The sequence below is a fragment of the Alligator sinensis genome, unplaced genomic scaffold (genome assembly GCF_000455745.1).
Source record: "Alligator sinensis unplaced genomic scaffold, ASM45574v1 scaffold512_1, whole genome shotgun sequence".
Taxonomy (NCBI): Eukaryota; Metazoa; Chordata; order Crocodylia; family Alligatoridae; genus Alligator; species Alligator sinensis.
In genome coordinates this window covers 365054-377987 of record NW_005842063.1, presented here as the reverse complement: position 1 = coordinate 377987, position 12934 = coordinate 365054, and the positions used below count along the sequence as shown (strand labels likewise).

The 12934-nt window shown below is 55.9% G+C and overlaps 1 protein-coding gene across 1 annotated transcript in view; it reads right to left on the bottom strand.

Annotated features, from left to right (window-relative positions):
• The window catches only part of SLC2A1 (solute carrier family 2 member 1), a 42232-nt gene that overhangs the window by 4818 nt on the left and 24480 nt on the right, over nt 1-12934 (bottom strand). The window contains exons 2-7 of the mRNA XM_006023225.3: nt 12873-12931; nt 3857-4017; nt 1779-2019; nt 903-1065; nt 628-815; nt 125-229 (exon numbers count right to left, since the gene is read on the bottom strand). Of these exons, the coding sequence (XP_006023287.1) occupies nt 125-229; nt 628-815; nt 903-1065; nt 1779-2019; nt 3857-4017; nt 12873-12931 (917 nt within the window). The remainder of the gene's footprint in view (nt 1-124; nt 230-627; nt 816-902; nt 1066-1778; nt 2020-3856; nt 4018-12872; nt 12932-12934) is intronic.

The window sequence follows — 12934 nt, the reverse complement described above, 5'->3', positions numbered from 1 at the left end:
ATGTTTGGGCAGATTCTTGCTCTCAATGGGACTTGCTTTTGTCCAGACCTACACTAGCACTGCCCTCACTGTGATGAGTTGTGGGCAGGCAGCGGGAGGGGAGGACTGCACAACAGACACTCACCGAGACAACCGTGAAAGCTGTGTTCACCACCCCAGAGCCGATGGTAGCGTAGACTGGCTGCTGCACACCTGACTTTTCAAAGATGCTAGTAGAATAGTAGAAAACCTACAAAACAAAGCAACATCCAGTGAGCAAACCCAGCAGGCACCAGACGAGGGCTCCTTGGAGCTGGCCTGGGCCAATTCTGGCACTGAGCCCGCACACCCTCAGCAATCAAAGCCAGTTGTGCACATATATACAGAAATAAATGATAGGGGGAAAACTGCAGCTGAGCCCGTCCTGGGCTCAGGGTGTGCAAAGCATTAGTGCCACGGGTGCAGTGACAGGAGCGATGCTGTCCGGAGCAAGGCGCGTGGTCAAGTGGGCAGGGCTGTGGGCAGGAGTTCTATTCTGGGAGCCGCGGTGTCCCCGTGTGACTCCAGACAGGCCCCTGGGCGGCTGCAGAACGGGCAGGCAGGCTGCGAGCCACCTTTGCAAGGGATCTGCCAGCACAGCTCACTCACTGCATTGATCCCGGAGAGCTGCTGGGACAACTGGAGCACGATAGCAATGAGGATCGGCTGCCGATACATAGGCGAGCGGAAAAGCTCCATGATGGTGACCTTCTTCTCCCTCATCATCTGTCGGCTCTCTTCCTTCATCTCCTGGAGGTCGCTGCTGACGTCCGTCGTCCCCCTGAGCTTCTTCAGGACTGTGAGGAGCGGGGAATGGAGAGGTTAGGAACAGCGAGGGGCCCAAGCCCTGGGACAGTGTCATAGGGCTGGGGAGACTCACTCACCACTCTTGGCCTTGTTCTCCTCGTTGCGGTTTATAAGGAGGAACCTGGGGCTTTCTGGGGCGAATGGCAGAATGATGCACTGCATCAAGGATGGGAGAAAGGTGAAGCCCAGCAGCAGCGGCCAGAGCGAATCGTTCCCCATGATCACGTCCAGACCGAACACCTGCAGAGACAACCCTGGTTAGCCACGCAGCGTGCCTGGCTCCACCACCCCTTCTTTAGTTAGAAGGCTAATGGAGAGCCGTGTTGTGTCATTGTCAGGGGCACAACACCGCCCCAGCTGCAAAACCAGGAGCTGTAGACAACTGACACAAGCATCAAGTAACGCTCACACATTCGTCACCCCAGCAGGAAGATCCTGGATCACACTGGCTCCCTGATCCCCTGTGCACTGCCAGGGAACAATAGTGCATGCAAAGCCCACTGCATGCTCCGCCACCAGACTCATCTTCCCCTACAGGTCCCAGACCACATAGGACTGGGAACTCTGTCATTCCCCCCGTGCACCAGGCCATAATGAGACCATGTGGACAGAGCTCAAGAACAAGAGCTCTCCAGAAGGCCAGGATACTAAATAGTAAAGACAAATGGAGCAGCATTACAGCTGCTTCACTGGAGGGGAAGTGAACTTCTAAGAGATTAAATGACTTGCCAAAGGACAACCCAGCAAGTGTGTAGCACAGCAAGGAGCTGGGCTGTTATGTAAACCTCTCTGTCTGAGAGCACCTACACCCATTTCGGCTATGGCTGAGGAAAACTTCAGCTGCTCACCAACTCAGAATTACCCAGGCAAAGCATCCGGGCCCGTTGGAAGTGGTACACCTGCCAGTGACAGACAGGACCGTGCAGCAGCGGGTACCTTTGAGAAACACTCACTTGTGCAATAAGGATGCCCACGACAATGCCAAGCTGGTGGAAAGTTCCAAGAGCTCCCCGAAGCTTTGTGGGGGACACTTCACCCACGTACATGGGCACGAACCCAGTGGTGAGACCAGAATACAGCCCAATGATGAAGCGGCCAAGGATCAGCATCTCGAAGGAGTAAGCTATCTTGGAGAATCCCATCAGGATGGCCGCCAAGAAAGCGAGAGCGTTGGACATCAGCATGGAGTTCCGTCTGGGGAAGAAAGGTTTTGGAGGAGGTCAGACCAGCAGCACTGCAAGCGTGGGCAAAGCTGCATCCAAGAGGTGCCACTAGGCTGGTTAAGCCAACAGCTTAAGTTCTTGGTGGAAAGCAGAGAGGACAGTTCCCAAAGCCTAGTTGTGAACTGTAAGCATAGAAAGAGTCAGTGAGGCTCTGGCCAGTGCAGAACCTGTGTATGAGAGAGAGCAGGACGGAGAAGCTGGACATGACATCGAAAAGACTGTTCCCCTGAGCAAGAGGCACAGAAGGCAAAAGGGGGTGAACAGATCACAAAGGGCCAAATAGCTCCACTTGCTTTCATGGAATCACAGACATTGAGGGCTGGAAGGGAGCTCAGGGGGTCCCATCTAGTCCAACCCCTGCTCCAAGCAGGACCAGCCCCAACTACAGCATCCCAGCCAAAGCCTGGTCTAGCTGGGTTTTGAAAACCTCCAAGGATGGAGACTGCACCACCTCTCTGGGGAGCCTGGTCCAGTGTGGAACCTCAACCTCCCTTGCTGCAGCCTGAGCCCATTGCTCCTTGTCCTGTCACCTGCCCCCACCGAGAACAGCCCAGCTCCATCCTCTTTGCAGCCCCCCTGCAGGGAGGTGACGGCTGCTATTCAACCCCCCTCGGTCTTCCCTTCTGCAGACTCAATCAGCCCAGGTCCCTCAGTCTTTCCCCAGCCCTCAAACCATTTTTGTTGCTTTCTGCTGGACTCTCCAATTTGTGCACATCCTTTTTGTGGAGAGGGGTGGGAGGGGAATACAAAACTGGACCAAACCAGTCATTTCTCAAAGGACTGCTTGCAATGATCTAAGACACTGACAACAAGCAGAGTCTAGCTGGTGGGTCTCATCTGCCTCCCCTGTGATGTTGAAGCAGAGAACGCTCCTGGTGCTGGGAGCGCACGGGGCTGGAATACAAGCAGGACTCAACAACGAGGAGGGACGAACTCCTGAGCTCCTCCGCCTTTATCTAATGTGCACGCAAGACACTGTGCAGCCCTGACGAATACAGACACTGGGTCTGTTCACTGAGAGAGACGATGCTCCCCTTCATGAGGTCTCTCAACAGATGTTGCCCTGAGGACCAGAACAGAGTGCAGCTTTACTTGACATGAATGGATTTCAGACTGCAGAGAGCTGGAGAGGCGCTCACGTGGGACAGACTACAAACGTTTGGTCTGGTGGACGGGGTTGTGAGCTCTGGAGCAGCCCCAGCCCTTGAGAAAACAGGAACAGGAAGAATCACTGGATCCCAAAGCAAATGGTGACAAATCAGCTGAGGGCTGGCTGTGCGTGCCGGTCGGTGGGTTAGGATTCTGTTCCTGCCTCTGGAAATCCCCACGTGATTGTGGGTAAGTCGGCGACTCTTCCTGCGCCTCAGCCTCTCCTTTCTGGCACCCACTGCATGCGTTTCACTTGCAGACACCTGAGCACTGCCTCTGCTCTGCAGACTGAGACCAGGGGGAGGGGACCAAGCACGGGCAGGGGCAGGGTAGGGGCCTGGCAAAATTGCTCCTTTGCTCCGAGAGTCTGCGTCTGGCTCAGGAAGACCTCGAGGGAAAGGCAGTAAGAACTGGTGAAGTGGTGGGCCAGAGCAGGAGATGGCTGTGCTGAAGGCACTGGGCAAGGCAAGCTTCAAGGGGAGAAATGTGTATGCGTGGGGGTCCGGGAGAGAGGGGCAGCCCTCAAGGGAAGGTGAGATCCTGCCCTACCTCGAGGGAGTGGAGTGAGGGTGCAGACACTGCAGGGATGGATGGATGGATGGATGGGGCCACCGGAGCAGCTGGGCGGACAGGACGGCTCCAGCGTGCACAGTGCTTACCGGCCAAGGCGATTGACGAACAGCCCAACTGAGAAAGATCCAACCATCCCTCCGACCGAGAATATAGCCACGGAGAGGGACCACAGAGTGGTGAGGGTGGAGGGGGTGATGGGCTCCTGGTACCGATATAGCCAGGTCTGGTTGTAGAACTCTTCAATCACCTGCAAGGAAATCACACCCGTTAGCGGGAGGCACCGGCGTCTGCTCTTCTAGCTCTCCTCCACGGACGCTCAGCTCTCCGCAGCAGGCCAGCACAAGGCCAAGGTGACACACATCCCACTTTCCACCCACGAGCTACAGGGATGCGGCCACACTTCACTGTACCACGGCATGAAACACCCCTGCACGATGACCTCCCACTATAAATATAAAAACTCCAAAAACTGCAATATTACAGCAAAAAATAGCCATACGCTCATCCTTCTACTGATGGGGGCCCTACGTGCCCTGTCACTGCAGGATTCGAGTGCCTTGCCATTCGGGATGTATTCGCCGTCACAGGGCCCACCCTACCAGGCAGTCAGGCCCTTCAATGCCTTGAGGACACAGGCCTAGGTGAGTTCTAAGCCCCGTGCCCAGGTCCCGCGGGAGGCAAAATAGTCTTGCTGGAATAAGGAGCCCTCGGCAGGAGCAGACACAGCCCGGCCCTGCCAGACTCCAGCCGGAGGAGGAGAAAGTGTTTTGCAATAAATCGGGCAGAAAAACATGCCACTTGCAGGAACCGATCCGTGACCAGCCCATTCCTCTGCACTCTTCCTCCCAGCCCAGCCACTTCGCCCCAGAACCCAGACCAAAGGGTAGCCGAGGTGGGGACTTACGCAGCCAGGGCTTCCGCGGTAACGGGAGCTTGTGGGAAGCCAAAGCTAAAGCTAATTGGGGGTGGTTCTGCCCCATTTCATTCAGCCGTAAGCTGTCCTGGTTTAGATCTCGCTGTCCCCGATGTGGGATTAAGCAGGATTTGAAGGGTTGCGGATGGCAGCAGGATTAAAGGAATAGTCCTGCTGTGCTCTGCTCTGTGTTATTCGGTGCCTTTTCTGTGTCCCACCCTGGCCCCCCAAATTCCCGCACCCCCATGATGACTGAAGCGGCTCCAAGAGGTCCTCGGCACAGGGACACCAGCACAAAAAACTTCCTGGATATGTAGGTTGGAAAAACTCTTGGGCTGCATCCACGCACGGTGTGGACGTTTGGTTCCCCAGCGACAACTAGCTGCAGCGCGCCTTGGGCCATTGCTACTCGTCCCTGGGGAGCGCCTGTGCCACGCGCCCTCTGGCATGCAGCAGGTTACCCCAGGTGGGGTAGGGGAGGCTCGGGCCAGCACTGGGCTGGCTCCAGCAGCCTTACCTGGGGTCCTGGGGGCATCTTGGGGCTGCAGCAGTGACCAACCTGCCACGCGGAGCCTGGCTCGAGTGTGTCTCTGGCCGGCCAGGCTCCGGGTGTGAGCAGCGCGTGCTGCCCACGCGTGCGCTGCTCCGCTTGTTTTTTTGCGCAGGTGTTTTTGACCCCTGAGTATCCCACGCTGCTACCTTGCAGCACGGAGAACAGTTGAATGTGAGGTCTGTGGCACCGGAGACGTGTCGGCAGCACCACGGACCGCACGGCCGCTCTCACCTGCATGCGGCCTTGGAGGCTGCTCTGGGAAAGCCCTGCAGAACTGCAGCGTATTCTTGCCCCTGCAAACTGGACTAACGTGAAAAAGGAGAACTGCTGTCCAGCATTAGACCAACGTGCACAATGACCTTTAACCCCGGTGCTTGCCACAGCAATTAACTCCTGGTTCGTTACACTGCCTCCCCCTCCCCACCCCCTTCTGTTCCAGTTTCGATTCCATCTACACCTGCAAATGCCACAAATTCCCAGGCCTCGGCCCTGCCATCTACAGGCTCCAGGCTTCCTCCCAGGCATGGCCCATGTGCTCCAGTCACGCGGTTTGGCCTGTCTCCTCCGTGGTCACAAGCTGGTACGTCATGGAGAAAGCGCTCCGCTCAGACGGCAGACTGCTCTGCAGCTTAGTGGTGCCAACAACCCTTTCCCTCCGCTAGGTGGAAGTCACCAAACCAGTTTCCCTGAGCCAGGCCAGGCCGGCAGGACCACGGCTGCCCGGGAAGCGGCAGGTGATGTATGTGGAAATGCAGCCAGGCAGGTTCTGGTCTCGCCCTGCCCTGCTGACACATGACACATGCAGAGAGCTCAGAGGTTGCTGCTGTCACGAAGGGGGAAAGGTGAGGTTCCTCGCCAAGGGCGAGATGCTGCCCGAGGGGATCCAGCCTGATTAGGTCCCCCTGTCCGCTTAGGAGAGGCCAAGGACCTGCAAGTTGCCTTGGAGTTTCTTCCCTGCTTTATTTTCAGCACGTTTTGGCGCTGGAGCTGCTGGGGCTCGTCTTGCAGGGACAGAAGCAATGATTTGGACAGAGAAATGATCAGACTGCCAAATGCAGACTGTCACGTGTTCCTTTTCATGTCTCTGGCTCTCTACTTCCTTACTAAAGAAGTTTCAAACTTAAAATACTCAAGGCCTCACTAACAACCATCCTAACGGAGGAATGGGAACCTGAGCACGTGGCTTATTAATTAATGCTATAGTTGTGACCATTGCCTTGAACTTCTACAAAGCAAGACCACCAACATACTTCGACTGCCTCGGCAATATCCGTTGTCTGAAGTCGATAGGTGATAGTGTTCCTAAGTCATTTTGGTGCTTTGAAAAGGTCATTCTCTGGTCTCTAAGTGCCAGCTTAGGAAACTGTCAGCCTCCTGTTTTTAGAAAATGTTGGCTTGCGTTTTATAAAAGTTCTCACTATCTTTATTAAGTGCTGAAAGACTAATTTTCTAATATTAACAAGGATGCAATTTTGTTCTGAAGCCACAAAGGCTGGAAGTCATTGGCAAGGCAGCTGTTGCTAGACATACAGTTTTAGATCTACATGCTCCTGCCTACGCTCAGCATTTAAAACCGACTCTGTCCCACTGAAACGCACTGGCCTATTCCCATAACCAAAATGCACTTTTTGTCCTGGAAAAGCCTCGTTCAGGCTTTTGTGCTTCTTCTGAGGCAGCTGCTGAGGTCACTAATCTCCAAGCAAGTGTCGAGGTACGTAAGGCATGTGAGGGATCTGTGCTGTGCCCTGTTTCTAATGGACTGTCTCAGTAAAACAGGAGAGAAGGGGAGATTTTATGGGAAACCTGCGATGTAGTAAGATCTGAAGCCCTTTGACTTGCATCAGCACGTGGGCCATCCCAACCCCTAGGTCTGATAAGAAGAGTCAGGTGAGGGCAGCTGCTGGCAGACCCATGCAAAGCAAAGCCAGGCTACAACCCACAGCACACGTGGAAGGGCCGGGGGCAGAAGAACGTATCAAGGAAAGTGGGTGGGTGGATGGAGGTTGTTCCTGGAGGAGCCGGGAATGGCTGAGGACCAGACTGCGGCAGCGGCCTGGTGACGTGCCCAGGGGCTGGGTGAAGAGGCGTAGTTCCTGCATGGAAAACCCAGCCCGGGCTGAGTCACACGCATACAAATACAGCAAGCACCAGTGCTGGTTGCCAGCAACAAACCAGTTTTCTGAGCAGTTTAAACAGCCTCGGCTAAAGCCGGTATTTGGTAAGTGCCCTGCGTGCTCTTGCTGTGCCAAGCAGGGCTGGAAAGGAGTCACCGAGGGAGGGTGAGCCGCAGCCAGCTGTCCTGGGCTGGAGGCGCAGGCGCAGGCGCTGCTTGTCTGGGTGTGTCACAAACTGGCCTCCATTTACCAAAATGGCAAAGGCCGAGCTGCTCAGGCGCTGCCAGGGCACGGCCGGGTCCCACCACGCAGCCGTGCCAGGGCGACCGTGCTGTGAACGGTAAAGGCAGAGAAACAAAATTCCTGCACCTCAATACCAGGCACCAGTTTCTCTTCGGCGAACAGAGCGCGCAGTGCCCCTCTCCCTCCAGCTGTGCCAGACACTGTCGGCTCTGCCCGTCCATCCCAGCTCCCTCCACGCAACGCGCCATTGCCTGCGGAGGAGGGGGTCAGTGTCACGGGGCCACGACAGACAGAGCCGGAGGACCAGGTCCCTTTACTCACCCCCTCTGGGTGCTACATGGCGGGCTGCCCGCTCTTCACCCCGTGTCTGCGCTTCCTCCTGCCCGGCTCCTTCTCCCCCTGCGCTGCCCGGCTGTCGGGCTCCTGCTCCCCTTTCCCCTCCCCCAGCCTGCTGGTCCTCAGCCCCCCAGGGTGGCCCGGGGCAAGGCAAACCGGAGAAACGGGAAGTCTGCATGATAAGTGACTGGAGACGGCAACCCCTCCCATGTCCTGGTGAGCTCTTAGCCTGCATAGCAAACCCCTGGCTTCTCCTTGTCCTGCCAGCGCTGACGGCTGGGAAAGGATGCTTTTCTTCCTTGTACTCTTCAAAGCACTTGGGGAAGGATCGTTTTAAAAAATAATAATAATTTGGTTTAAAAACAAAATGTTTTAAGTCCCAAAAGTCTTCTCAATGAAAACCGAATATTTGACACCAGCAGAGTATTGTTCTATCATTTTTTTCTGGTTTGCTAAAAAGCCATTTTCCAACTGGAAACATTTCAACGGAAAATTTTCTGCCAGGGATTCTGCCCCCGCCAAACCATCCCGACAGATTTTGCTTGCGTGAGCAAGGAGCCGAACGGGGCTGGAGGGGACCACAGGAGGTCACGGTGTCCAGCCTCCAGCTCCGGGCAGGATCGTCCCTGGCTAGACCTGATCCTGCAGCTCTCTCTGCCAGTCCCCAGGGCAGATGACTTCACATATTTGCCAACATGCATCACCCCCGGCTTATCAGCTCAAACAAACAAACCACCACCACCCAGGAACGAGAGCAGGTGTTTAGGCAACGGAGGGTGGGGAATCTCTTGAAGAGACAAGGACCCAGGTATTGCTCTGCTTGCATTGCATAACGGGCCCATTTGGAAGGAGGAGAGACTTTGACTCTCTTCTCATCCAAGTTTTAAGCATTTTTGACACCCCAGCCCAGGTCGTTGGCTGGGGTACAGCAGGCACAGCCCCGCTAGGGTTGGCGGAGCAATGCTGACGTACAGCAGCTGTGGATCCGGGCAGCCACGTTTCCTTGTGTCACAGTCCAGGGGGCCAGGGGCTGGGTCTTCCTGCTCCTAGCGCCCCTCAGCACTGTGACTGTGGGCAGAGGCCATCGGATCCCTCTTCCTATACCAGCTCATCTTGCATTAGTAGCAGTAATGGCCATCCAGTGCTGGGGGGCCTGGTCAGCCACTGAAAGGAACCCAGGAGGCTGCAAGTACCCAGTCTGTCTGTGACAAAACCTGCTGTTTAAGAGGAGCAATTGCTCCAGCAGCTCTCCATGCTTCTGGCAAATCCTCTGCCCCTGCGGGTTGCTACAGAGAGCACCGCTAGGGCCCTGCACTGCAGCAGCCACTGCTCCGGAGTCAAGGCAAACTGATCACAGCTGCTTGGGAACACTACCCTGGGTGCGGGGCAGGCTGCTGGCACCCGGGACAGGCCACAGGCCAAGATCTTCCAAAAAAATTAAAAAAATAAAAAGGTTTGATGAATGTCAAGCTCTTGTTTTGTGAGCCTGAGCTTCCTGGAGCTGATGGCTGTGAATACCTCCATCCCCTCCCAGTGCTGCAGCCCTGGCCTCCCAGCAGCTGCTAACTCTTCCCAGCCCTCTCCCCAGGGATCAGAGCCCAAAGTTTTACCAGCTCCCCCTCCCCTGGTAGCCAAAGCGGAGCTCTGCGCCCAGCCAGGCTTGCTACACAGCACCAAGAGTGATGGGAACCCCTCGTTCCCCTTTCAGCCCTCAGCTTCCTGCTCCTCCAACCATGCAGCACCCGCGCAGGCCGACTCTGGGGCCACAGCAGAGCTGGATGGGCAGGGAAGAGGCTGGGGGAGGAGGAGACAGACGTAACACAGCAAAGACTAGGAGGGTGATTAACACCCGTGCCTGGTAAGTCCCATTTCCCCCCCTCCCTCCTGTACACAGTGGGCTGGCTCAGCCCTAACAGGCACCAGTACATCAAGACACCAACCCCTCCTGGTGCGGATTTCCAGGCAGGGATTACTCAGGATTACTCAAGGTTCCCACAGCCCTTTGTCCTTCCCCGGGGCAGGAGGCGGCCTGGCTTGCAGGAAACGGGCCCCGCCTGCCCCCGCATAACAGCATCGAGGGGCTCTCGGGGCAGCAGAGCCTCCTTGGACTTCACTTCCCAGCCCCTTTCTTTAGCGCAAGCGCATCTGTGGCAGTGACACAGCAGGAACAAACCCGCCAGCTACCTTTGCCCGGGTCCAGGGGCCAGTACAGCACGGGCTCTGCAGCCGCTCACAGCAGGCCTGTCTGGCTCCAAGACAGAGGAACGTTTCCCCCTCCTGGCCCAAGCCTTCCCCGAGGCATTTCCCGGGGCTTCTCTTGGCGAGGGCGAGGCTGGTGGAAGAGCAACTGTTGGCAACTTCCCTGGCCCTGTTATGCCATGCGAGGAGGTCTGTGCAGCTGGCCTGCCGAGCCCTCCGGTAATAGGATTAATATTCTTGCCATGTGAAGTCTACCTTGGTGTTTTTAATTATTTGGGATTGTGTGCAGAGGCTTTGATGTGTTAATTCTCTGCCACGCTGGAACGCTGGGTTCTTGGAGCCGACCTGCCGCACTCAGGTCCCCGTTTGTCCTTCTTCTGCCCAAGCACGGCCCATGGAGTCGCTGGCGGATAAGCAGGGGTCGCCAGTGTGTGGCACAAAACAAGAGCTTGCACAAGATCTCTAGGGTTATAACAATGGCACGACACCTTGTGCTTTGGGGCAAGGTGCCCGAGCTTTTTCCAAAGCAACCTCGAGGCCCAGGCACATGCAGGCTGGCACCTTGTCAGAACGTCCCAGCGCTCAGGGTCATGGAAAATAATGATGAGCAAGATTTAAAGGGAAAAAACTACTGTAGGGAATGGTGGCCAAACTCCTGTTGCCTGTCAATGGGATTCCCACCTTGCACCAGAGGCCTTTGGATTAATTTGAAAATCCACCACTCAGCTCACAGCGATAGAGGTGGTGGAATTGCAGCACCCGCGGAACAAGCCACCCAGCACAGGGCCCCGCGGCTGTGGGCTTCTCACTCAAAACACTGCTGTTCCCCTGCCCCCCACCCCAGATGCTCTCCCCATCTCTCTGGGGCACTACCATGTCCCCTCCTCCAGGCCCCACTGCTGGATCCAGGTCTCCCACATCTCAGATACAAACAACTCCTCCTGAAGCTGCAAGGAGTTATTTGTGCAGGGGGTAAATAAGGACCGCGGTGTGTAGTGGGTCTGGGTCCGACCTCCGCAGGCTGGTATGAATCAGGGCTGGCACCAGTGAAGCCAACAACCCCCTCCGCAGCAGTGCTTGCCACTAACAAGTCCTGCGCTGCTCTTCCCCTTCTCTGCTCATGCAGCCACAGAGCCAACATGCCAGAAGTGGACTGGCACGGAAGACGAGCCGAGTAGCATCCTTCCCCAACCCCGACTCCTCGGCCTGTTGGACTGCAGGTGAAATGAACCTGGATTTAAAACAGTCCCGTTCCACCGCAATCCTCATGCTCACAGCACACAATCGGTTCTCCCCTCCCAGCTTATTCAACCGTCTCAGCATGAGGATGCAGATCTGGGCCATGACTCAGCTGCCCAAGCATCCAGACACCTGATCTAAACGGGCAGCTTGGCAAGGGGAGGGTGTGGGCATTTGCTAACCAGCAGGCAGGAAGGTGTGCACACAGGGAAGGGCAGGAGAGGAGATGCTAAGGCAGTGGAAGTAATCGCCTCCCAGCACCTGGGGAAATCAGGTTACCTCCTGGCTGAGCAAGAGGCTCCACTCCCTGCTCCCCCTCCCGCTGCAGTCAGCTGCTTTCCAGGGGCTCCCCTGGCTCCTCAGGACTCGGTGGACTTTTGCTGAGCAGACAGAAAGGAGTCGGGGGGGAGCAGGGAGGGAGAGTGCTGCAGCTTCAGGCAGATGTTCGAAGTGTCGCATCCCTGGCCACCCTCCGCTAGCCCTGCTTTTGCAAACCCATCCATCACCCCCAGTACTGCCCTGCGCCTGGACTTTGCCTGCACTGGGCAAGTGTGAACTTGGCCTTTTCCGTCTGCCACAGAATAGGTGAGGGCTGCAGTCTGTGCAGCACTCACGGGGTGCTGCTCTTCCCAGCACCTGTTGTCCAGACCTACCCCGAGCTATGTTTTGACACCAATGCAGTAAGGACACTCGAGTCCTGTCTCTGTTACCAGCTCCACCATCCCCGTCTTCATGAGAATTGCATTCATGACAAAGCAGGTGCTCCATACCCGTGGGGACCAACTTTTTTGGCAGATGTGCCACAAATTAGTCTGTCTCTGCTCCCCCATCTATGCGTGACTGTCCACCAGCTCTTCTGGGGCTGGCTATTTTCATGTTTCCATGTGGACTACCAGGCTCTGCTGACTGCCCTTCCAGGGACAAGACTGCCTCCAAGGAAAGGTCAGCAGAGCCCATTTAGGAAAGGCTGAAATCATAGCTTAGATGTGAAATACCGCTAGGTTTGCTTGGAGCCCAGTTGTAGGCTACAGCTTCTTCCAGTGCTGACAAAGGCCAAACACCGACCGACTCCCCCAGAATTCTTCAACAGAACAGTACACGAAGAGGAAACTTTAATTCTCCTGGGAACTTCAGAAGCCAAATAACTGCCTAACAAATCTCATTAGAGCCGGTAAGCTGCCTAAGAGGATGTACTATTTTAGCCAGGCTTGGTGTGGGATTGCAGCACGCATGTGTTGTGTTACACCAATGGATATGTTAGTGTGTGTGCGTGCACGCATGTACGTGCCCATGCACACACATGCCGTGGCAGTTTGTTTGCTAATGTGGTGTTGTGCTAGAGTGCAATAACCGACTATCAGGTTGCAGTGTGCAATGATCATGTTGCAATAGGTGTACACTCTGTCTTCCAAGAAGCATGTGCACGCATGTAGTCCGCTTAGGGGTGCTCTGCAGACTATGAAGGCAGCGGGATGTTTGGACGCGCACCATCTTTTGCCCCTTACCTTCTGTGGAGCATTGATGACTCCGGTGTTGTAGCCAAACTGTAGAGAACCCAGCACAGCTC